The 25,476-nt window shown below is 48.6% G+C and overlaps 1 protein-coding gene across 1 annotated transcript; it reads right to left on the minus strand.

Moving 5' to 3' along the window:
* Positions 1 to 23,812, minus strand: LOC137322608 (sperm axonemal maintenance protein CFAP97D1-like). Its single transcript, XM_067985516.1, has 5 exons — positions 23,720 to 23,812; positions 13,694 to 13,774; positions 6,545 to 6,663; positions 2,701 to 2,893; positions 1 to 869 (listed from the first exon to the last, which is right to left on the minus strand). Exons 1-5 carry the CDS (start codon positions 23,810 to 23,812, stop codon positions 696 to 698), a joined length of 660 nt encoding a protein of 219 aa, XP_067841617.1. The 3' UTR covers positions 1 to 695.
* Positions 23,813 to 25,476: the final 1,664 nt, after the last annotated feature.

Raw genomic sequence — 25,476 nt, forward strand, 5'->3', positions numbered from 1 at the left:
TTAGTTTGGGATTGATACAGGGCTATGGGGAGAGAGTGGGGCAGTGGGATTAGTTTGGGATTGATACAGGGTCATGGGGAGAGCACAGGTCAGTGGGATTAGTTTGGGATTGATACAGGGCCATGGGGAGAGTGTTGGGCAGTGGGATTAGTTTGGGATTGATACAGGGTCATGGGGAGAGCACAGGTCAGTGGGATTAGTTTGGGATTGATACAGGGTCATGGGGAGAGAGCGGGGCAGTGGGATTAGTTTGGGATTGATACAGGGCTATGGAGAGAGTGGGGCAGTGGGATTAGTTTGGGATTGCTCTAGCAAAGTGCAGGCACAGACACGATGGGCCGAATGTCCTCCTTCTGTGCAGTAAACTTCTGTGGTTGAATGGTTTTGAATCTTTATTCAAGTCACTCGACTGTAATCTCACTGATCCTCCTGAATAGTCGAAAATCCGGAGGTGAGTTGAACGAATCAGTGGTCTTGACACGGAACCTTGCTCGACGGAAAATTGGGAAAAGTGCGAGTGAAGCAAATCCGATCGAAGTTACGAGTTTCAAAAACGTTCTCGTACAAAGTAATGAGATGTGCGGCTACACTCGTGATATCGAAACTACAGCCGAAGGGGGAATTTCAGCTCCATCTGTCATTTGAAGAAAAGGCTGAGGTTTTTTTTTTGAATGAATTAAAATGGAGGAAGAAGATTAGTTTTGAGGATTACATGTGGAGCTGGTCGAGGTGACGGGCGACAGCAACTTTCCGGTTACCTCCTCCTGCTCCGCGTCTCCCGCTGTCTTTTTCTTCGAACCCTTTGCTTGTGCGTTTTTGCACTGTTTGGGTACCTTTGCCGATGTTGCCTTGCTCGTTTTAGACCTGGGCTGGAAAAAAAATGCCAAATGTGGATTAGGAAAAAAACAAGTTGAATACTTCCAATTGTATCTCAAAATCTAGACATACACGCACAGAGTTATCTGTTGGAAGATAAACTCTAATCTCAGAATTGTGTCTGTCCATTAAAAAAAGAAAGACTTGTATTTCTACAGCACTTTTCTTGACCTCAGGATGTCCCAAAGCGCTTTACAGCCAATGAAGTGCTTCTGAAGTGTAGTCACTGTTGTAATGTAGGAAACACAGCAGCCAATTTGCGCACAGCAAGATCCCACAAACAGCAATGTGATAATGACCAGATAATCTGTTTTAGTGATGTTGGTTGAGGGATAAATATTGGCCAGGACATCGGGAAGAACTCCCCTTCTTTCTTCGAAATAGTGCCATGGGATCTTTTACGTCCACTTGAGAGGGCAGACGAGGCCTTGAATTAATATCTCATCCGAAAGACGGTACCTCCAACAGCGCGGCACTCCCTCGGCGCTGACCCTCCGACAGCGCGGCGCTCCCTCGGCGCTGACCCTCCGACAGCGCGGCGCTCCCTCGGCGCTGACCCTCCGACAGCTCGGCGCTGACCCTCCGACAGCTCGGCGCTGACCCTCCGACAGCGCGGCGCTCCCTCGGCGCTGACCCTCCGACAGCGCGGCGCTCCCTCGGCGCTGACCCTCCGACAGCGCGGCGCTCCCTCGGCGCTGACCCTCCGACAGCGCGGCGCTCCCTCGGCGCTAACCCTCCGACAGCGCGGCGCACCCTCGGCGCTGACCCTCCGACAGCGCGGCGCTCCCTCGGCGCTGACTCTCCGACAGGGCAGCGCTCCCTCAGCACTGCACTGGGAATGTCAGCTTGGATTATGGGCTCAAGTCTCTGGAATGGGACTCGAACCCAGAATTTTCTGAGTCACGGCTGACATCTTAAATTTAAGATTAGTGGGGAGAGCTGTGGGGGTCGAGCCCCCCAATATCCCAACATGCTCCCTGCCGATGGAGCTCTGTACCAGGAGTGTGAATTCATAAAATTATCCTGACATCCCTTGCCCGAGGACCTCTTAAATTGTTTTCTTTTAATTTATGCTGCCGCTTATTTACCATGAAGACCAGTTCAAAGCTTTGCAACGTAACTAAGGAATGATGCAGCACGATGCAGTGTGACTTTGGGGTTAAGTCAAGTGGATAATTCAACACTGTTAGAAGGACGGAGGATACCATAGGGTCCCTGGTGTGATGGGCAGCCTGGAGGTAGTTGAATCCAATGTAAAGTAACACTCATATTAAATATGTTTCAGAACTGTAATTGTTCTTTTACAGTGTAATACAACAACCTGCATTTATATAGCGCCTTTAACATAGTAAAACGTCCCAAGGCGCTTCACAGGAGCGATTATCAAACAAAAATTTGACACCGAGCCACAAAAGGAGATATTGGGACAGGTGACCAAAAGTTTGGTCAAAGAGGTAGGTTTTAAGGAGAGTCTTAAAGGAGGAGAGGGAGGCGGAGAGGTTTAGGGAGGGAATTCCAGAGCTTAGGGCCCAGGCAGCTGAAGGCACAGCCGCCAATGGTGGAGCGATGGAAATCGGGGATGCGCAAGAGGCCAGAATTGGAGGAGCGCAGAGATCTCGGAGGGGTGTAGCCTCATCGGATCTAAATAACTTTAGTTTTGGTTGGTGTGAACACAGAAATTTTTGAACAGCCTGCCAGGTCCAGGAGTTAAATTGTCCTCATAACATCACTGTGAACAACACACAATGACGAATTTGGGACATTCTATGGGCCTCTCTCTGCGTTGTACCAGCGCTGGTGTCTCTCTGAGATCTAGAGCAGTACCTTTGAGTCCTGAGCGATGTACCAGCCGCGGGGATACCGAGCAATGTTGTCCATGTGTTTCTCAGCTTTATACCAGTCCTCGAGCCACTTGAGATGATCGTACTGGGGCTCGACCTGCTTCAGGCGCTCCAGAATGGTCTTGTTTTCACGAGTGACTCTCCGCAGTTCTCGCTGACGCTTTTCGCTGTTCAAACTGATTTACAAAAAGATGGAAGTTTAAGAAAAAGCTCGTCTAGTCCTCAGGACATCACTAAGTGCCTCACAGCCGGTGAATTACTTTTGAATTGCAGTCACTGTTATCATATTGGCAAAGACAACAACCAATTTGCTTATAGCAAGATCCCACAAATAGCAATGAGCTGAATGACTAGTTAAGGGATAAATATTGTCCAGGACACCGGGGAGAACTCCCCTGCACTTCTTCGAACTAGTGCCATGAGATCTTAAACGTCCACCTGAGAGGGCAGACAGGGCCTCGTTTAACGTCTCACCCGAAAGACAGCACCTCCAACAATGCAGCGCTCCCTCGGTACTGACCCTCCGACAGTGCAGCGCTCCCTCAGTACTGCCCCTCCGACAGTGCAGCGCTCCCTCAGTACTGCCCCTCCGACAGTGCAGCGCTCCCTCAGTACTGACCCTCCGACAGTGCAGCACTCTCTCAGTACTGACCCTCCGACAGTGCAGCACTCCTTCCTTACTGCCCCTCCGACAGTGCAGCGCTCCCTCAGTACTGCCCCTCCGACAGTGCAGCGCTCCCTCAGTACTGCCCCTCCGACAGTGCAGCGCTCCCTCAGTACTGCCCCTCCGACAGTGCAGCGCTCCCTCAGTACTGCCCCTCCGACAGTGCAGCACTCCCTCCTTACTGCCCCTCCGACAGTGCAGCGCTCCCTCAGTACTGACCCTCCGACAGTGCAGCACTCCCTCCTTACTGCCCCTCCGACAGTGCAGCACTCCCTCAGTACTGCCCCTCCGACAGTGCAGTGCTCCCTCAGTACTGCCCCTCCGACAGTGCAGCGCTCCCTCAGTACTGACCCTCCGACAGTGCAGTGCTCCCTCAGTACTGACCCTCCGACAGTGCAGCGCTCCCTCAGTACTGACCCTCCGACAGTGCAGCGCTCCCTCAGTACTGACCCTCCGACAGTGCAGCGCTCCCTCAGTACTGACCCCCCGACAGTGCAGCGCTCCCTCAGTACTGCCCCTCCGACAGTGCAGCGCTCCCTCAGTACTGACCCTCCGACAGTGCAGCGCTCCCTCAGTACTGACCCTCCGACAGTGCAGCCCTCCCTCAGTACTGACCCTCCGACAGTGCAGCGCTCCCTCAGTACTGCCCCTCCGACAGTGCAGCGCTCCCTCAGTACTGACCCTCCGACAGTGCAGCGCTCCCTCAGTACTGCCCCTCCGACAGTGCATCACTCCCTCCTTACTGCCCCTCCGACAGTGCAGCGCTCCCTCAGTACTGACCCTCCGACAGTGCAGCGCTCCCTCAGTACTGACCCTCCGACAGTGCAGCGCTCCCTCCTTACTGCCCCTCCGACAGTGCAGCGCTCCCTCAGTACTGCCCCTCCGACAGTGCAGCGCTCCCTCAGTACTGCCCCTCCGACAGTGCAGCCCTCCCTCAGTACTGACCCTCCGACAGTGCAGCGCTCCCTCAGTACTGACCCTCCGACAGTGCAGCGCTCCCTCAGTACTGACCCTCCGACAGTGCAGCACTCCCTCCTTACTGCCCCTCCGACAGTGCAGCACTCCCTCCTTACTGCCCCTCCGACAGTGCAGCGCTCCCTCAGTACTGCCCCTCCGACAGTGCAGCGCTCCCTCAGTACTGCCCCTCCGACAGTGCAGCGCTCCCTCAGTACTGACCCTCCGACAGTGCAGTGCTCCCTCAGTACTGACCCTCCGACAGTGCAACGCTCCCTCAGTACTGACCCTCCGACAGTGCAGCGCTCCCTCAGTACTGACCCTCCGACAGTGCAGCGCTCCCTCAGTACTGACCCTCCGACAGTGCAGCGCTCCCTCAGTACTGCCCCTCCGACAGTGCAGCGCTCCCTCAGTACTGACCCTCCGACAGTGCAGCGCTCCCTCAGTACTGACCCTCCGACAGTGCAGCCCTCCCTCAGTACTGACCCTCCGACAGTGCAGCCCTCCCTCAGTACTGACCCTCCGACAGTGCAGCGCTCCCTCAGTACTGACCCTCCGACAGTGCAGCGCTCCCTCAGTACTGCCCCTCCGACAGTGCAGCGCTCCCTCAGTACTGCCCCTCCGACAGTGCAGCGCTCCCTCAGTACTGACCCTCCGACAGTGCAGCACTCCCTCCTTACTGCCCCTCCGACAGTGCAGCGCTCCCTCAGTACTGACCCTCCAACAGTGCAGCGCTCCCTCAGTACTGCCCCTCCGACAGTGCAGCGCTCCCTCAGTACTGCCCCTCCGACAGTGCAGCGCTCCCTCAGTACTGCCCCTCCGACATTGCAGTGCTCCCTCAGTACTGACCCTCCGACAGTGCAGCGCTCCCTCAGTACTGCCCCTCCGACAGTGCAGCGCTCCCTCAGTACTGACCCTCCGACAGTGCAGCGCTCCCTCAGTACTGACCCTCTGACAGTGCAGCGCTCCCTCAGTACTGCCCCTCCGACAGTGCAGCGCTCCCTCAGTACTGACCCTCCGACAGTGCAGCGCTCCCTCAGTACTGCCCCTCCGACAGTGCAGCACTCCCTCCTTACTGCCCCTCCGACAGTGCAGCGCTCCCTCAGTACTGACCCTCCGACAGTGCAGCGCTCCCTCAGTACTGACCCTCCGACAGTGCAGCGCTCCCTCAGTACTGCCCCTCCGACAGTGCAGCGCTCCCTCAGTACTGACCCTCCGACAGTGCAGCACTCCCTCCTTACTGCCCCTCCGACAGTGCAGCACTCCCTCCTTACTGCCCCTCCGACAGTGCAGCGCTCCCTCAGTACTGCCCCTCCGACAGTGCAGCGCTCCCTCAGTACTGCCCCTCCGACAGTGCAGCGCTCCCTCAGTACTGACCCTCCGACAGTGCAGAGCTCCCTCAGTACTGAGCCTCCGTCAGTGCAGCGCTCCCTCAGTACTGACCCTCCGACAGTGCAGCGCTCCCTCAGTACAGCACCGGGAGTGCCAGCCCAGACAAAATTGGTGACCATGATGCTCAATTTCACCATGACTGTGTGGGACTTGGCTCAATAAACCTTCATTTTGATTTGTTCACATGTTTCCTCTCACCATCAGGACTCCTCAACATCCTGTTCTCACTAAGCTCTCCAGCTGCTGAAAAGTCTAATAACATTACACAACATGGTGTGTACACCGGGGTTGCCAACTCTGGTTGGACGTATTCCTGGATGTTTCATCACCCGACCTCCTGCCTCCAACGACCCCGCCCTCACACTCCCGCCATTGGTCGCCCAACACGTCCATCCTTACAGAACTCCGCCTTCCCACGGCCAATTGGACGGCAAACAGGCTCTTAATTACCCGATTGGATGATGCTGGACTGTCAGTCAAACAGCCTTTTTAACCCGTCTCCAATATTTTTATTAGTAATAAATGTTCAAAGAAAAATTAAAAAAAATCACACAATTTTTTTATGCCCCCATGATTTTTCTCCCGGTTTTTTTTGCTCCCAGCAGTGTTCTGGAGATTAATCTTTAATTGCTGGAGACTCCTGGGCAATCCTGGAGGGTTGGCAACCTGAGATGTGTAACAAAAGAATCTAAAAATTCACAATTCAGGGGCTCTGCTCGCTCACTAATTGGCTGTAGCAGCACTGAAACCTCACTGGCACACAGCTACTTCATTACTGTCAGACTGCACATCCACAAAGGAAAATCAGGAAAGTTACCTTTTAGATTTATACTCATTCTTGTTGTCAATTCGGCCTCTGGTCCTCATGATCGCAGACATCTTTTCAAGCAAAATCTGGTTATCCCTCTCAATGGTGGAGAGTCTCTCTTCCTCAATCTGTAATAATAAATATTAAATACGATCAGCAACTTTCAACTTTTGTCCTTGTGCGAGAGGATAAACTCACGTTTCAGATGCAAGGAGGTGAAACCGACTTTCAGGCCACAGCTGGCTGTTATGGAAACTGACTGCGTCAGCCCAGAGAAACAAGAAAGACTTGCATTTATATAGCGCCTTTCACAATCTCAGGATGACCCAAAGCGCTTTACAGCCAATGGAGTACTTTGTGAAGTGTAGTCACTGTTGTGATGTAGGAAATGCAGCAGCCAGTTTGAGCACAGCAAGATCCCACAAACAGCAATGGGATAATGACCACATTATCTGTTTTTAGCTGTTGGTCGAGGGATAAATATTGGTCAGGACAACGAGGAGAACTCCCCATCTCGTCTTCAAAATAGTGCCTGGAATCTTTTATGTCCAACTGAGAGGGCAGGCGGGACCTCGGTTTAAAGTCTCATCTGAAAGACGGCTTCTACAGTGTGTGGTGCTGAGAGTTCGGTGAGTGTGGGAGTTCGGTGCAGTGGGGGAAGGAGGTGCTGCTTTGCCTTGCTTTTCCTGACTTTTTCCCCAGAGCGGCAGTGTACCTGAGAGTAGAAGACTGAGATTGGGGAAAAAAAGCAGCAGCAGACCTACAACAAGAGAAAACTACTGTGCGACGTCACAGGTGAGGCAGGAGAGTCTGAGAGGTGAGCACAGGATAAAAGGGGAGACCTAGAGCGGGAAGAGAGTCCGAGAGTCTGAGGCAAGTCATGGCAGCACAGCTCGCACCCGTGATATGCTCCTCCTGCACGATGTGGGAAGTCATGGACACTACCAGTGTCCCTGGCGACCATGTGTGCAGGAAGTGTGTCCAGCTGCAGCTACTGGCTAACCGCATTTCGGAGCTGGAGCTGCGGGTGGATTCACTGTGGAGCATCCGCGATGCTGAGACTATCGTGGATAGCACGTTCAGTGAGGTGGTCACACCGCAGGTAAAGACTACGCAGGCAGAAAGGAAATGGGTGACCGCCAGGCAGAGTAAAAGGACGAGGCAGGTAGAGCAGGAGTCCCCTGGGGCCATCTCCCTCTCAAACAGATATTCTGCTTTAGATACTGTTGGGGGAGATGGCTTATCAGGGGAAAGCAGCAAGAGCCAGGTTCGGGGCACCACGGGTGGCTCTGCTGCACAGGAGGGGAGGAAGAAGAGTGGCAGGGCTATAGTGATAGGGGATTCAATTGTAAGGGGAACAGATAGGTGTTTCTGCGGCCGCAAACGTGACTCCAGGATGGTATGTTGCCTCCCTGGTGTTAGGGTCAAGGATGTCACGGAGCGGCTGCAGGGCATTCTGGAGGGGGAGGGTGAACAGCCAGTAGTCGTGGTCCATATTGGTACCAACGACATAGGTAAAAAAAGGGATGAGGTCCTGCAAGGTGAATTTAAGGAGTTAGGAGATAAATGAAAAAGCAGGACTTCAAAGGTAGTGATCTCAGGATTACTACCGGTGCCACGTGCTAGTGAGTATAGGAACAGGAGAATAGACAGGATGAATGCGTGGCTGCAGGGATGGTGTAGGAGGGAGGGATTTAGATTCCTGGGACATTGGGACCGGTTCTGGGGAAGGTGGGACCTGTACAAGCTGGACGGGTTACACCCGAGCAGGACCGGGACCAATGTCCTCGCGGGGGTGTTTGCTAGTGCTGTTGGGGAAGGTTTAAACTAGAGTGGCAGGGGGATGGGAACCTGAGCGGGGAGTCATAAGGGAATAAAGTTGAGAGCAGCAAGAGAGGGGAAGACCCAGGGGAAATCTACAATACAAATAGTACAAACAGTTGTTCAAGAACAAGTGAAAGGGAAAAGCTTAGAGCAGCGGAAAGAAAGTGTACTTTAGGCACGAGAGATAAAATAAAAACTAGAAGGTGCAAGGCGATTAACCCAGCATCAAAGCTGTGGCAGGGGGTTGGGAACCTGAGCAGGGAGACAGAGGAAAGCGTGTCAGGAAGGGACAGAAGGTATGGAGAAAAAGGTAAAGTGTTAAAAAAGGAAAAAACAGGAACTAAGTGTCACAAAACATATTTGAAAGTTCTTTATCTGAATGCACGTAGCAGTCGTAACAAAATGGACGAGTTAACGGCACAAATAATTACGTATGGGTATGATCTTGTGGCCATTACAGAAACATGGCTACAGGGTGACAACGACTGGGAATTAAATATGCCAGGGTATTTAACAATCAGGAAGGACAGGCAGGAAGGAAGGGGAGGTGGGGTGGCTATGTTAATAAGGGAAGGAATCACTGTAATACAGAGAAAAGATATTGGGACAAAGGATCAGGATAATGAAACAGTTTGGGTAGAGATAAGGAATAATAAGGGGAAAAAAACACTAGTGGGCGTAGTATATAGGCCTCCTAATAGTTGCAACTCTGCTGGAAGAAGTATTAATCAGGAAATAGTCGGGGCATGTAATAAGGGAACAGCTATAATTATGGGGGATTTTAACTATCATATTAACTGGACAAATCAAATTGGGCAGGGCAGCCTTGAGGAAGAGTTTATTGAGTGTATTAGGGATGGATTTCTTGAGCAGTATGTAACTGATCCTACAAGGGGGCAAGCAACCTTGGACCTGGTCCTGTGCAATGAGCCAGGATTAATTAATAATGTCCTAGCTAAGGATCCCCTTGGAATGAGTGACCATAACATGGTTACATTCCATATCCAATTAGAGGGTGAGAAGGTTGGTTCTCAAACAAGCGTACTGAGCTTGAATAAAGGAGACTATGATGGTATGAGAGCGGAATTGATTAAAGTGGATTGGGAAAATAGTTTAAAGGGTAAGACGGTACATGAACAGTGGTGTTCATTTAAGGAGTTATTCTACAACTTTCAAAAAATATATATTCCACTGAGGAAAAAAGGGTGTAAAAGAAATGACAGCCATCCGTGGCTAAGTAAAGAAATTAAGGATAGTATCCGACGAAAAACAAGGACATATAAGGTAGCCAAACTTAATGGGAGGATAGAAGATTGGGAAGTCTTCAAAAGACAGCAAAAAGTAACGAAAGGATTGATTAAGAAAGGGAAGATAGATTATGAAAATAAATTAGCAAAAAATATAAAAACAGATAGCAAGAGTTTCTACAGTTATATAAAAAGAAAAAGGGTGGCTAAGGCAAACGTAGGTCCCTTAGAGGATGAGACCGGGAAATTAATGGTGGGAAACATGGAGATGGCAAAAATGCTGAACAAATATTTTGTTTCAGTCTTTACGGTAGAGGACACTAAGAATATCCCAACACTGGACAAACAGGGGGCTCTAGCGGGGGAGGAGCTAAATACGATTAAAATCACTAAGGAATTGGTACTCAGTAAATTAATGGGACTCAAGGCGGATAAATCCCCTGGACCTGATAGCTTACATCCTAGGGTCTTGAGGGAAGTGGCAGTAGGGATTGTGGATGCTTTGGTAATAATTTTCCAAAATTCTCTGGACTCGGCAAAGGTCCCAGCAGATTGGAAAACTGCTAATCTAACACCGTTATTTAAAAAGGGTAGTAGGCAGAAGGCTGGAAATTATAGACCAGTTAGCCTAACATCTGTGGTGGGTAAAATTTTGGAGTCTATTATTAAGGAGACAGTAGCGGAACATTTGGATAAACATAATTTAATAGGACAAAGTCAGCATGGCTTTACAAAGGGGAAGTCATGTCTGACAAATTTGCTTGAGTTCTTTGAGGATATAACGTACAGAGTGGATAAAGGGGAACCAGTGGATGTAGTGTATTTAGACTTCCAGAAGGCATTCGACAAGGTGCCACATAAAAGATTATTGCTCAAGATAAAGAATCACTGGACTGGGGGTAATATTCTGGCATGGGTGGAGGATTGGTTATCTAACAGGAAGCAGAGAGTTGGGATAAATGGTACATTCTCGGACTGGCAACCAGTAGCCAGTGGTGTTCCGCAGGGGTCGGTGCTGGGTCCCCAACTCTTTACAATCTATATTAACGATTTGGAGGAGGGGACCGAGTGTAACATATCAAAGTTTGCAGATGATACAAAGATGGGAGGGAAAGTAGAGAGTGAGGAGGACATAAAAAACCTACAAGGGGATATAGACATGCTGGGTGAGTGGGCGGAGATTTGGCAGATGCAATACAATATTGGAAAATGTGAGGTTATGCACTTTGGCAGGAAAAATCGGAGAGCAAGTTATTATCTCAATGGCGAGAAACTGGAAAGTACTGCAGTACAAAGGGATCTGGGGGTCCTAGTGCAAGAAAATCAAAAGGTTAGTTTGCAGGTGCAGCAGGTGATCAAGAAGGCCAACGGAATGTTGGCTTTTATTGCTAGGGGGATAGAATATAAAAACAGGGAGGTATTGCTGCAGTTATATAAGGTATTGGTGAGACCGCACCTGGAATACTGCATACAGTTTTGGTGTTCATACTTAAGAAAAGACATACTTGCTCTCGAGGCAGTACAAAGAAGGTTCACTCGGTTAATTCCGGGGATGAGGGGGCGGACGTATGAGGAGAGGTTGAGTAGATTGGGACTCTACTCATTGGAGTTCAGAAGAATGAGAAGCGATCTTATTGAAACATATAAGATTGTGAAGGGGCTTGATCGGGTGGATGCGGTAAGGATGTTCCCAAGGATGGGTGAAACTAGAACGAGGGGGCATAATCTTAGGATAAGGGGCTGCTCTTTCAAAACTGAGATGAGGAGAAACTTCTTCACTCAGAGGGTAGTAGGTCTGTGGAATTTGCTGCCCCAGGAAGCTGTGGAAGCTACATCATTAAATAAATTTAAAACAGAAATAGACAGTTTCCTAGAAGTAAAGGGAATTAGGGGTTACGGGGAGCGGGCAGGAAATTGGACATGAATTTAGATTTGAGGTTAGGACCAGATCAGCCATGATCTTATTGAATGGCGGAGCAGGCTCGAGGGGCCGATTGGCCTACTCCTGCTCCTATTTCTTATGTTCTTATGTTCTACGACAGTGCGGCGCTCCCTCACTACTGACCCTGTGACAGGGCAGCACTCCCTCAGTACTGACCCTCCGACAGTGCAGCGCTCCCTCAGTACTGACCCTCCGACAGTGCAGCGCTCCCTCAGTACTGACCCTCCGACAGCGCAGCGCTCCCTCAGTACTGACCCTCCGACAGTGCGGCGCTCCCTCACTACTGACCCTGTGACAGGGCAGCACTCCCTCAGTACTGACCCTCCGACAGTGCGGCGCTCCCTCAGTACTGACCCTCCGACAGTGCAGCGCTCCCTCAGTACTGACCCTCCGACAGTGCGGCACTCCTTCGGTATTGCACTGAAGTGTCAGCCTGGATTATGTGCTCAAGTCTCTGTGGTGGGATTCGAACCCATGGCACAGGGTGACTCTGCACCTTCAGGAGAGGAGGGGAGGGGACTGAGGGAGGGAGGGGGTAATTAAATTAAAAAATGGTGAAAAGATGTGAGTGTTTCAGAAATCCGCAATTTCACACTCCACTCTGTGCATCCAATAACGCCCACATCCCGAGAATGAATTAAATAAAAAATCATCTCTCCATTTGTGCTGGCACAGTGTCATTTTCCACCCCATATTTTGGCACAAATTTCAAATATTTTCCACCAACAGTTCACCCCTAACGTGGTGTCCCGGTGGTAAACAACACTGCCCAGCACTATTCGAGCCAGAGGAATGTGTTAACTGGGCGTCTTGCTGTTAGCAGCATTGCCTGCGGTATTTTCCGCTCTGTTTCCCAGAGTCACTCGTCGCCATTATGATTTTTCCACAACTTAACACAAGCAGACTGCATAAAATCAGCTGAACCAGCACTTCGGACAGATCCTGAGAGAACCATGTGCCTAAACATGGGTAGCAGCTGTACACAGGGACGGAAGACTTTATGCCAAATTTGTTGATTCAATCTCCTTTGCAATCAATAACGGTATGCAAATAAACATGGAATTACATCGAATGTACAGCACAGAAACAGGCCATTCGGCCCAACTGGTCTATCCCGGTGTTTATGCTCCACACGAGCCCCCTCCCTCCCTACTTCATCTCACCCTATCAGCATATCCTTCTATTCCTTTCTCCCTCATGTGTTTATCCAGCTTCCCCTTAAATGCATCTACACTATTCGCCTCAACTACTCCTTGTGGGAGCGAGTTCTACATTCTAACCACTCTCTGGGTAAGAAGTTTCTCCTATCATAGAATTGTTACAGCACAGAAGGAGGCCATTTGGCCCATCGAGCCTGTGCCGGCTTTTTGTAAGTTAGTCCCATTCCCCCGCTCTCTCCCCGTAGCCCTGCAAAATTGAATCTGCTTCCACCGCCCTTTCAGGCAGCGCATTCCAGATCATAACCACTCGCTGTGTAAAAAAGTTTATCCTCAGGTCGCCTTTGGTTCTTTTGCCAATCACCTTAACTCTGTGTCCTCTGGTTCTTGACCCTTCCACCAATGGGAACAGTTTCTCTTTATTTACTTTACCTAAACCCGTCATGATTTTGAACACCTCTATCAAATCTCCTCTTAACCTTCTCTGCTCTAAGGAGAACAACCCCAGCTTCTCCAGTCTCTCCACATAACTGAAGTCCCTCATCCCTGGAACCATTCTAGTAAACCTCCTCTGCACCCTCTCAAAGGCTTTGACATCCTTCCTAAAGTGCGGTGCCCAGAAATGGACACTTTATTCCAGTCCTGAAATCCTTTTTTGGATTTATTAGTGACTATCTTATATTTATGGCCCCTAGTTTTGGTCTCTCCCACAAGTGGAAACATTTTCTCTACGTCTGCCTTGGATAATCTTTCCTTGTTGGTAATTTTAGTACCGACTAGCTGTTCAGGTCAGGTTCATACACCCTACGGGTTCCTTTTACACTTTGCACACTTTCCTTGGGTTCATTTATTATTTAATAGAAGTCACCCTGTGGGATGAGTTTCTGATCTCAGTCAAGCTGATCTGGGAAAAGAATGAACAAAAAAAGAAAATGGTGGAGGAGATAAGAGAATGACAATGGGAGGAAATAAAAGGGACAGGTGTTACCTTCAGCTTCTTAAATTTCAGGTTAAGATGAGCAAAGGTTTCAGGAGAATTGTTGTCAACCATCGATTTAGCAGCTTGGACCTGCAAAGGGAATGTCAAAGCAAAATGGGATAGTACAATAATTAAAAAGAACAGCCACCATTTTCATCCCTCGATCCTTGCAGATTATCTGTTGTAGCCGACAGTTTGATAAAGTCAGTTCCCAATATGATCTGAAAGTGGTAAATTAGTCGGCCACAGAATGATCCCAACAGAAGGCACAGACTTGCTCCAAGTGGCTCCCTTTGGCTTATGTGATTTTACCTCATTGCCTCTCACAGTTTGACTGATAAACTGAGGAGTATATTTTGACCTGCGAGGAGGAGAATAGGATTTTTTTAAAAATCAAATAGTCTTTTAAAAAAAAGAATATTTACCTGGTGTGTATCTTCAGGTAATCATTTTACATCCACACAACCCACACCTACACTCTGTCTACTCTCACCTACACTCTCTTTACTCTCACCTACACTCTCTCTTTACTCTCACCTACACTCTCTCTTTACTCTCACCTACACTCTCTTTACTCTCACCTACACTCTCTCTTTACTCTCACCTACACTCTCTCTTTACTCTCACCTACACTCTCTTTACTCTCACCTACACTCTCTCTTTACTCTCACTTACACTCTCTTTACTCTCACCTACACTCTCTTTACTTTCACCTACACTCTCTTTACTCTCACCTACACTCTCTTTACTCTCACCTACACTCTCTTTACTCTCACCTACACTCTCTTTACTCTCACCTACTCTCTCTTTACTCTCACCTACACTCTGTCTACTCTCACCTACACACTCTTTACTCTCACCTACACTCTCTTTACTCTCACCTACACTCTCTCTTTACTCTCACCTACACTCTCTCTTTACTCTCACCTACACACTCTTTACTCTCACCTACACTCTCTCTTTACTCTCACCTACACTCTCTTTACTCTCACCTACACTCTCTCTTTACTCTCACCTACACTCTCTCTTTACTCTCACCTACACTCTCTCTTTACTCTCACCTACACTCTGTCTACTCTCACCTACACACTCTTTACTCTCACCTACACTCTCTTTACTCTCACCTACACTCTCTTTACTCTCACCTACACTCTCTTTACTCTCACCTACACTCTCTTTACTCTCACCTACACTCTCTCTTTACTCTCACCTACACTCTCTCTTTACTCTCACCTACACTCTCTCTTTACTCTCACCTACACTCTCTTCACTCTCACCTACACTCTCTTCACTCTCACCTACACTCTCTTTACTCTCACCTACACTCTCTCTTTACTCTCACCTACACTCTCTCTTTACTCTCACCTACACTCTCTTTACTCTCACCTACACACTCTTCACTCTCACCTACACTCTCTTTACTCTCACCTACACTCTCTTTACTCTCACCTACTCTCTCTTTACTCTCACCTACACACTCTTTACTCTCACCTACACTCTCTTTACTCTCACCTACACTCTCTTTACTCTCACCTACACCCTCTTTACTCTCACCTACACTCTCTTTACTCTCACCTACACTCTCTTTACTCTCACCTACACTCTCTTTACTCTCACCTACACTCTCTTTACTCTCACCTACACTCTCTTTACTCTCACCTACACTCTCTTTACTCTCACCTACACTCTTTTTACTCTCACCTACACACTCTTTACTCTCACCTACACTCTCTTTACTCTCACCTACGCTCTCTTTACTCTCACCTACGCTCTCTTTACTCTCACCTACACTCTTTTTACTCTCACCTACACTCTTTTTACTCTAACCTACACACTCTTTACTCTCACCTACACTCTCTTTACTCTCACCTACACTCTCTTTACTCTCACCTACACTCTTTTTACTCTCACCTACACTCTCTTTACTCTCACCTACACTCTCTTTACTCTCACCTACACTCTCTTTACTCTCACCACTACACTCTTTACTCTCACCTACACTCTCTTTACTCTCACCTACACACTCTTTACTCTCACTTACACTCTCTTTACTCTCACCTACGCTCTCTTTACTCTCACCTACACACTCTTTACTCTCACCTACACTCTCTTTACTCTCACCTACACTCTCTTTACTCTCACCTACACTCTCTTTACTCTCACCTACGCTCTCTTTACTCTCACCTACACTCTTTTTACTCTCACCTTAACCGTCTTCATTTGTGTTTATATTTCTTTTCGTTGGCTTGTCCAGGTTTGGACAGGGATTGTTTTTTAGCGCTGTTGCCTTATTGGTGGATTAATCCTAATTCAGAACACCAATATCTATTAGTATCAGCAACTGGAGATATTTAGGAGTTAGTGGGAGCAGGGCCCTTTGACGCCCCATTGGTCCATGCAGATAAAAGCTGGGACAGCCTGATTTGTGTAATTGTAATCAATAACACGCACAAACCGTTGCCATGGAGAGTACACCGACGTTCAAAGGCCATCCTCCAGTTTACAGCAGGAATTATGTGGCGCTAACTCTCACCTGTTTAATGCACCTTCTGTTGTAATGAGTTCCTTTTTCAGTCTTGTCAGAAGATCCCAATAAACTTGCTACCCTAACATCATCATTCTAATGTTTATAGAACACACTATCGTACCATACCTGCATACTTCTCCATATATTGATTCCCCTGGAGTTTTTAGTGACCATCACTAATCCCATTGGCTCCCGATCCGGCAACGCCTCGATTTTAAAATTCTCATCCTTGTTTTCAAATCCCTCCACGGCCCTCGCCCCTCCCTATCTCTGTAACCTCCTCCAGCCCTACAACCCTCCGAGGTCTCTGCGCTCCTCCCAATTCTGGCCTCTTGCGCATCCCCGATTTTAATCGCTCCACCATTGGCGGCCGTGCCTTCAGCTGCCTGGGTCCCTAAGCTCTGGAATTCCCCTCTCCACCTCTCCTCCTTTAAGACCCTCCTTAAAACCTACCTCTTGGACCAAGCTCCTGTCCTAATATCTCATGCGGCTCAGAGTCAAATTTTGTTTGATGATCGCTCCTGTGAAGCGCCTTGGGACATTTTACTACGTTAAAGGCGCTACATAAATGCAGGTTGTTGTTGTTGTGGTGAAGATTCCCTCCGTTCTTCACCTGAGGTTACAGACAATGGTGGATTTTTCCCCCACTTTCCGCCACTATCTTGCCTGAATTGGGGAAGGATACCAGAGGCTAGTCCGTGGCTAATTAAAGAAGTTAAGGAGAGTATTAGATTAAAAGAAGAGGCCTATAATGTTGCCAAGAAGAGTAATAAGCCTGAGGATTGGGGGAGTTTTAGAAACCTGCAAAAGGACGACCAAAAAAACTGATAAAAAGGGAGAAATTAGAATATGAGAGCAAAAAATATTAAAACAGATTGTAAGAGCTTCTACAAGTATGTAAAAAGGAAAAGATTAGTGAAAGTAAAAGTGGGTCCCTTAGAGGCTGAGACAGGAGAAATTAAAATGGGGAATAAGGAAATGGCAGAGACGTTAAACAAATATTTTGTATCTGTCTTCACAGTAGAAGACACAAAAAACACACTGGGAATAGTGGGGAACCAAGGGGCAAATGAGAGTGAGGAACTCAAAACAATTAGTATCACTAGAGAAAAAGTACTGGACAAACTAGTGGGGCTAAAAGCCGACAAATCCCCTGGACCTGACGGCCTACATCCTAAAAGAGGTGGCTGCAGAGATAGTGAATGAATTGGTTGTGATCTTCTAGAATTCCCTAGATTCTAGAACAGTCCCAGCGGATTGGAAGGTAGAAAATGTAACCCCGCTATTCAAGAAAGGAGGGAGAGAGAAAACAGGGAACTACAGGCCAGTTAGCCTGACATCAGTCATCGGGAAAATGCCAGAATCCATTATTAAGGAAATGGTAACAGGGCACTTAGAAAATCATAATATGATTAGGCAGAGTCAACATGGTTTTATGAAAGGGAAATCGTGTTTGACAAATTTATGTGAGTTTTTTGAGGATGTAACTAGCAGGTTAGATAAAGGGGAACCAGTGGATGTAGTATATTTGGATTTCGAAAAGGCATTCGATAAGGTGCCACACAATAGATTGCCATGCAAGATAGGGGCTCATGGGGTTGGGGGCAACATATTAGCATGGACTGAGAATTGGTTAACGGACAGAAAACAGAGAGTAGGGATAAACGAGTCATTCTCAGGTTGGCAGGCTGTAACTAGTGGGGTGCCGCAAGGATTGGTGCTTGGGCCTCAGCTATTTACAATCTATATTAATGACTTAGATGGAGGGTCCGAGTGTAATGTATCCAAGTTTGCTGACGATACAAAGCTAGGTGGGAAAGTAAGCTATGAGGAGGACACAAGGAATCTGCAAAAGGATATCACAGGTTAAGTGAGTGAGCAAGAAGGCGGCAGATGGAGTATAATGTAGAAAGAATAGAACAACTGAATATTTTTTAAATGGTGAGAAATTATTAAATGTTGGTGTTCAGAGAGATCTGGATGTCCTCATACAAGAAACACAAAATGTTAGCACGCAGGTACAGCAAGTAATCAGGAAAGCAAATGGCATGTTGACCTTTATTGCAAAGGGGTTGGAGTACAAGAGTAAGGAAGTCTTGCTACAATTGTACAGAGCTTTGGTGAGATCACACCTGGAGTACTGTGTACAGTTTTGGTCTCCTTATCTAAGGAAGGATATACTTGCCTTAGAGGTGGTGCAATGAAGGTTCACCAGATTGATTCCTGGGATGAGAGGGTTGTCCTATGAGGAGAGATTGAGTAGAATGGGCCTATACTCTCTGGAGTTTAGAAGAATGAGAGGTGATCTCATTGAAGCATATAAGATTCTGAGGGGGCTTGACAGGGTAGATGCTGAGAGGTTGTTTCCCCTGGCTGACGAGTCTAGAACTAGGGGGCATAGTCTCAGGATAAGGGGTCTGATATTTAGGACTGAGATGAGGAGAAATTTCTTCACTCAGAGGGTGGTGAATCTTTGGAATTCTCTACCCCAGAGGGCTGTGGATGCTCAGTCATTGAGTATATTCAAGACTGAGATAGATAGATTTTTGGACTCTAGGGGAATCAAGGAATATGAGGATTGGGCAGGAAAGTGGAGTTGAGGCCAAAGATCAGCCATGATCTTATTGAATGGCGGAGCAGGCTCGAGGGGCCGAATGGTCTATTCCTGCTCCTATTTCTTATGTTCTTATGAAAATCCAGCCCCTGATCTGACTAACCAGGCTGCAACACACGGATGAAATAATTTCCATAAAAGGGTCAAACTATTACTCCTCCTCTCTATATCTGGATGCTTCTCTCGAGCAAAGCTTCCTGCAAGTTGCTCCGAGCCACTTTGTCATTCCAGTGAGATTCATTCAGCCCGAGGAGAACAGGAGTGCCAAGAATATAAAACGGGTGAACTCTCCGCAGCTAGCCTCAAGTTCAAACACTGACAAAAATACATCCGCCTCTCCAAGTCGGGAGGGGTGAGTGGGCGGAGGTTCACAACCACATCGTTGAGATTGAACTTGTTGAGCAAATCATTGCAACAAAAAGTTTCACAAATGTTTACATCAGCCGTGAACCATAACCTTCACCAGATTCGACAAATGCACAGATTTCTCGAGACATGTGGACTTAATTTAATGTCCCAACATCTGTAGCACTCCATAAAACCAGCATTATACATCTCAGTCAATCCATCACGCAAATGCTTCGTTTTTCCATGGAAACATCCAGGTTGCTCCACACATGCTGCTACTACTTTCATGCCCTACCTGTTAAACTATGGCGTAAAGTTCAAAAGCACAGGGTTTGGCATCGAAAATCAGCAAGAGTTATTGACAAATCGCAGAAATCACAGCACAAAACGAGTCATAGAATCATACAGCACAGGAGGCAGCCATTCGGCCCATCGTGCCTGTGGCGGCTCTTTGAAAGAGCTATCTTTCCCACTCCCCTGCTCTTTCCCCGTAGCCCTGCAATTTTTTCCCCTTCAAGTCTTTACCCAATTCCCTTTTTAAAGTTACTATTGAATCTGCTTCCACCGCCCTTTCACATTCCAGATCATCACAACTCACTGTGTAAAAACATTTCTCCTCATCTCTCCCTCTGGTTCTTTTGCCAATGATCTTAAGTCTGTCCTCTGGTTACCGACCCTCCTGCCACTGGAAACAATTTCTCTTTATTTATTCTATCAAAACACTTCATAATTTTGATCACCTCTATTAAATCTCCCCTTAACCTTCTCTGCTCTAAGGAGAACAATCCCAGCTTCTCCAGTCTCTCCACAAAACTGAAGTCCCTCATCCCTGGGTACCATTCTGGTAAATCTCCTCTGCACCCTCTCTAAGACCTTGACATCCTTCCTAAATTGCGGTGCCCAGAAATGGACACAATACTCCAGCTGGGGCCGAACCAGTGATTTGTAAAAGTGAGTCATGTGCCAGTGTTCACTCTGCAATTGGAGCTTTCTACTCTCAACCCATCTCCCTATATCTTTTTAGATTTTTTTTTTCCTTTTCAAATACACATCCTTTTCTCTTTTAAGGTGTCAGCCGTGGCTCAGTGGTAGCATTCTGGCCTCTGAGTCACAACGTTATGTGATTTGTGCACTGCTCCACTTCCCATTGGACTTATGAACACATGGACAACAAACGAGCAGCTTGCCCCCATCGAGCCTGTTTAGAGCCGGCATGGTGTAACTTCTACACACCTCCATTCACCCATCCCCCCACACCTCCATTCACCCATCCCCCCACACCTCCATTCACCCATCCCCCCACACCTCCATTCACCCATCCCCCCACACCTCCATTCACCCATCCCCCCACACCTCCATTCACCCATCCCCCCACTCCTCCATTCACCCATCCCCCCACACCTCCATTCACCCATCCCCCCACACCTCCATTCACCCATCCCCCCACACCTCCATTCACCCATCCCCCCACACCTCCATTCACCCATCCCCCCACTCCTCCATTCACCCATCCCCCCACTCCTCCATTCACCCATCCCCCCACACCTCCATTCACCCATCCCCCCACACCTCCATTCACCCATCCCCCCACTCCTCCATTCACCCATCCCCCCACTCCTCCATTCACCCATCCCCCCACACCTCCATTCACCCATCCCCCCACTCCTCCATTCACCCATCCCCCCACTCCTCCATTCACCCATCCCCCCACACCTCCATTCACCCATCCCCCCACTCCTCCATTCACCCATCCCCCCACTCCTCCATTCACCCATCCCCCCACTCCTCCATTCACCCATCCCCCCACACCTCCATTCACCCATCCCCCCACACCTCCATTCACCCATCCCCCCACACCTCCATTCACCCATCCCCCCACTCCTCCATTCACCCATCCCCCCACTCCTCCATTCACCCATCCCCCCACACCTCCATTCACCCATCCCCCCACACCTCCATTCACCCATCCCCCACTCCTCCATTCACCCATCCCCCCACTCCTCCATTCACCCATCCCCCCACACCTCCATTCACCCATCCCCCCACACCTCCAATCACCCATCCCCCCACACCTCCATTCACCCATCCCCCACTCCTCCATTCACCCATCCCCCCACTCCTCCATTCACCCATCCCCCACTCCTCCATTCACCCATCCCCCCACTCCTCCATTCACCCATCCCCCCACACCTCCATTCACCCATCCCCCCACACCTCCAATCACCCATCCCCCCACACCTCCATTCACCCATCCCCCCACACCACCATTCACCCATCCCCCACACCTCCATTCACCCATCCCCCCACACCTCCATTCACCCATCCCCCCACACCTCCATTCACCCATCCCCCCACACCTCCATTCACCCATCCCCCCACACCTCCATTCACCCATACCCCCCCTCCCCACACTCATGCAGTCACGCAATCCCCTGGGAGAGGCAAAAAAGGAACAGAAAAGGCCTTAAGAAAGAAGAAAGTCCGGCGCGGTCACAATGGGCCGAATGGCCTCCTTCTGCGCCCCAGGACACCGGGGAGAACTCCCCTGCTCTTCTTCAAAATAATGCCATGGGATCTTTTACATCCACCTAAGAGGGCAGGCGGGGGCCTCGGTATAACATCTCATCCGAAAGACATCATCTCCGACAGTGCAGCACTCCGTCAGTCCTGCACCGGGAGTGTTAGCCTGGATTTTGTGCTCGAGTCTCTGGAGTGGGTCTTGAACCCACAACCTCCTGACTCAGAGGCGAGAATGCTACCAATTCAGCCACAGCTGACAAATTTGGCCAATTTAGGAAAAAAAACCTCTGGGAAATTCCACTCCGACCCCGGAAGGTGACGAAACAAACTCGAGGAGACCGAGGTAATTGGGTGACACAAACTCCAAATGGGCTTACTCCAGAGCAGAAAATCTCGGCTGCTTGATCACGCATTTACTCGATGCTCCAACAGGAGGAGATCTCGCTGGTACATTACAGCCAATTTTTGCAGTGAAATTATATAAGAAATGGACCTGCCTTGTGGTTGCTGATCATATAAATGATAAACAATGCAATCTCAATTAAATTGTGATGAATTGCATATTGATTGTACCATGGGCAGAAGCAATACATCAAAGGACAGCAGGTCCTTGGGGAGTTAATTGAGCTATTTACTGAATGAAACGTGTTAGCATAATGAAACATTTCAGCACCAGACCATGTCTGAAATAACATGATTGACAGGTTGGCCTCTCTCATTGTTCCAGTTTAAAACCAGCTCATTCAATAAAAAGAGAAAACCTGCATTTATATAGCGCCTTTCACGATCTCAGGACATCCCAAAGCGCTTCTCGGTCAATGAAGTACTCTTGAAGTGTTGTCACTGTTGTAATGTAAGAAACAATGTATTTGTTTCACTAGTGAATTGCCTGTTGTGTTGCCTAGGGTCAGTTGAGGAGTGTAGGTTTTTTTATTCTGCGGGAGACGGCAACAGAGCTGAGCTAGAGACTTCGGAAACTCGCTCCACGGCGTCACCCAGTGGCCAGGACCTGCAACTGTTGTTACAGGAAACTGTTTACATACAGGATTTCCACTCTAAATCTTTACCTAGCAACTTCAAGGTTTGATGTTGACATAAATCCATAATAAAAAATGTGACAAGTGGAAAGTGAGCACAAGATTTTCAATAATACGTAATTGCTTGCTTACAAAAATTAATATTCCAGTACACATTAAACATTCAGGCTGGCAAAGGGCCTGAAAGACATTAAGGAAACTTGTTTAAACAGAACACAGGAACAGGAGGAGGCCATTCAGCCCCTCCAGCCTGTTCTGCTATTCAATGAGATCATGGCTGATCTGTATCCTAACTCCATTTACCTACCCTGGCTCCATATCCCTTAATACCCTTGGCGAGCAAAAATCTATCGATCTCAGATTTAAAATGATTAATTGAGCACCTACTGCTTTTTGTGGGAGAGAGTTCCACACTTCTACCACCCTTTGTGTGAAGAAGTGTTTCCTAACTTCGCTCCTGAACGGCCTGGCTCTGATTTTAAGGTGATGTCCCCTTGTTCTGGACTCCCCCCACCAGCGGAAAAAAGTTTCTCTCTATCTCCCCTATCAATTCCTTTCAAAATCTAAGACCTCAATCAAATCACCCCTTAACCTTCCATATCCCAGGGAATACAAGCCTAGTTTATGTAATCGCTCCTCATAATTTAACCCTTGGAGCCCTGGTAACATTCTGGTGAATCTGCGCTGCATTCCTTCCCAGAACTGTACTCAGTGCTCCAGATGTGGTCTGACCAGGGCCATGTACAGCTGCAGCAAAACTTCCCCCCCTTTATATTCTAGCCCTCTCTATATAAAGAGGCAATCATACATAGGCTAATTGTTTGGTTAAATTAACGTTTCTTCCCATTTATGTGGCAGCCAGCACCTGCTGGTCAGAACCTGCTGTGCCCTCCACATGGCAGCAGTGCCAAGCGCTGATTTATTGGGAGCTGCCCAGTTTCTCGGTCCCCTGCTCCCCCCCCCCAACTCTCACTCCTCTCCTCTCCTACCTTCCGCCGGTGCTCATGGTAAGAAGCTCGGTCCCATTTCTCCTGCAGGTATTTGCTTCCACTCGGCAGAATGGGCTGATAGGCGCGGTGCATCGCGGAGTGCAGCGAGTGCGGGCCCGGCGCCGGGTGTTTGATGCAGATTTCGGGGGTGCGGGGCTCGGTGTTTGCGCCAGATCATGTGTCAGTTGCTATGACAAGCGGGTGAATAGCAGAAGCCGAGACCTTTTGTTCACCGTGTTTGGCGAGAGGCTGATGAACTATTGTTAAAACACAGCTCCCACATCCCAGTTACACATTCCCTGTTAATCACCCCCTCCCTGGAATATTTTCACAGCAGCTTTTTTAAAATTCCTTAATTTGGCTACACGAGCTTTGAATGCATAACACGACTATTTTCTACAGGAGAGAAAAAATGCAAAGTACTGGAAATCTGAGATAAAAACGGAAAATGCTGGAAACACTCAGCTGGTCAGGCAGCGTCTGTAGGGAGGGGAAAAGTCCGGTTAATGTTTCAGGTCCTCTGACTAAAGGTCATCCAAATACTTTTGAAGTAGAGTCACTGTTGTTAAGCAGCAAATTTGTGCACAGCAAGATCTCAGAATCAGTAAATGAGATGAGTTACCAGTTAATTTGCTTTGGTAGTGTTGGTTAGAGGGTGAATATTGTCAAGGACACCGGGGACAACTCCCCTGCTCTTCTTTTAACATTGCCATGGGATCTTTTATGTCCACCTGTGAGGGTAACAGCTCACCCGAAAGACGACACCTCCGACAGTGCAGCACTCCCTCAGTATTACCTCTCCAACAATGCAGCACTCCCTCAGTACTGACCCTCTGCTAGTGCAGCACTCCCTCAGTACTGACCCTCTGACAGTGCAGCGCTCCCTCAGTACTGACCCTCCGACAGTGCAGCACTCCCTCAGTACTGACCCTCCGACAGTGCAGCGCTCCCTCAGTACTGACCCTCCGACAGTGCAGCGCTCCCTCAGTACTGACCCTCTGACAGTGCAGCACTCCCTCAGTACTGACCCTCTGACAGTGCAGCGCTCTCTCAGTACTGACCCACCGACAGTGCAGTGCTCCCTCAGTACTGCATTTGAGTGTCAGCCTAGATTATGGGTTCAAATCTCTGATGTGGGGCTTGAACCCTCAACTTTCCAACTCAGAGGCAAGTGAAATGCATGTGTGCTGACTTTGGCCAGTTGTGTCATGCTCCTGTTGCTAGTCAACAGAAGGAGCTGGTTATGCCATGGAGGGATTTGAACTCATTCATGGCATAACCAGATTGTCGGAAAAACCCAAATGGTTCACTAATATCCTTTAGAGAAGGAAACTGGCCGTCCTTACCCGGTCTGGGCCTCCATGTGACTCCAGTCCCACACCAATGTGGTTGACTCTTAACTGCCCCCTAAAGTGGACCAACAAGACACAGATTTGTACCAAACTGCTACAAAGAATCACAAGCCACCACCTTCTCAGGGCAACTAGGGATTGGAAATAAATGCCAGCCTCGCCAGCAACGCCCACGTCCCAAGAATTATCTTTTAAAAGTCCAGGCGCTGAGGTCAAGGTTCCAACAGAGCACGTTTCTGGGCAGGAGAGTAACCGCTCTCCCCTCCCTCTCCCCCGTCAATCCAAACCTACTCTCCTAATCTTCGATCCCACTCCGAACCGGATATTTTCAGCTCTTGATTTAGAGGCTATTGCCGGAAAAAAGATTTCACCCAATCATTGCTTTGTGGGGGAAAAGAATTCTCC

The sequence above is a fragment of the Heptranchias perlo genome, chromosome 6, assembly GCF_035084215.1.
Source record: "Heptranchias perlo isolate sHepPer1 chromosome 6, sHepPer1.hap1, whole genome shotgun sequence".
Classification (NCBI taxonomy): Eukaryota; Metazoa; Chordata; class Chondrichthyes; order Hexanchiformes; family Hexanchidae; genus Heptranchias; species Heptranchias perlo.

What these genes read in the sequence shown, in the direction of transcription:
- LOC137322608 (XM_067985516.1), bottom strand. Translation starts at nt 23,812, where the DNA reads ATGCACCGCGCCTATCAGCCCATTCTGCCGAGTGGAAGCAAATACCTG. An exon ending in TGAAATTTAAGAAGCTGAAG is followed by an intron (nt 6,664 to 13,693) that starts GTAACACCTGTC and finishes TTATTATTACAG; the next exon opens with ATTGAGGAAGAGAGACTCTC. An exon ending in AATGAGTATAAATCTAAAAG is followed by an intron (nt 2,894 to 6,544) that starts GTAACTTTCCTG and finishes TTTGTAAATCAG; the next exon opens with TTTGAACAGCGAAAAGCGTC.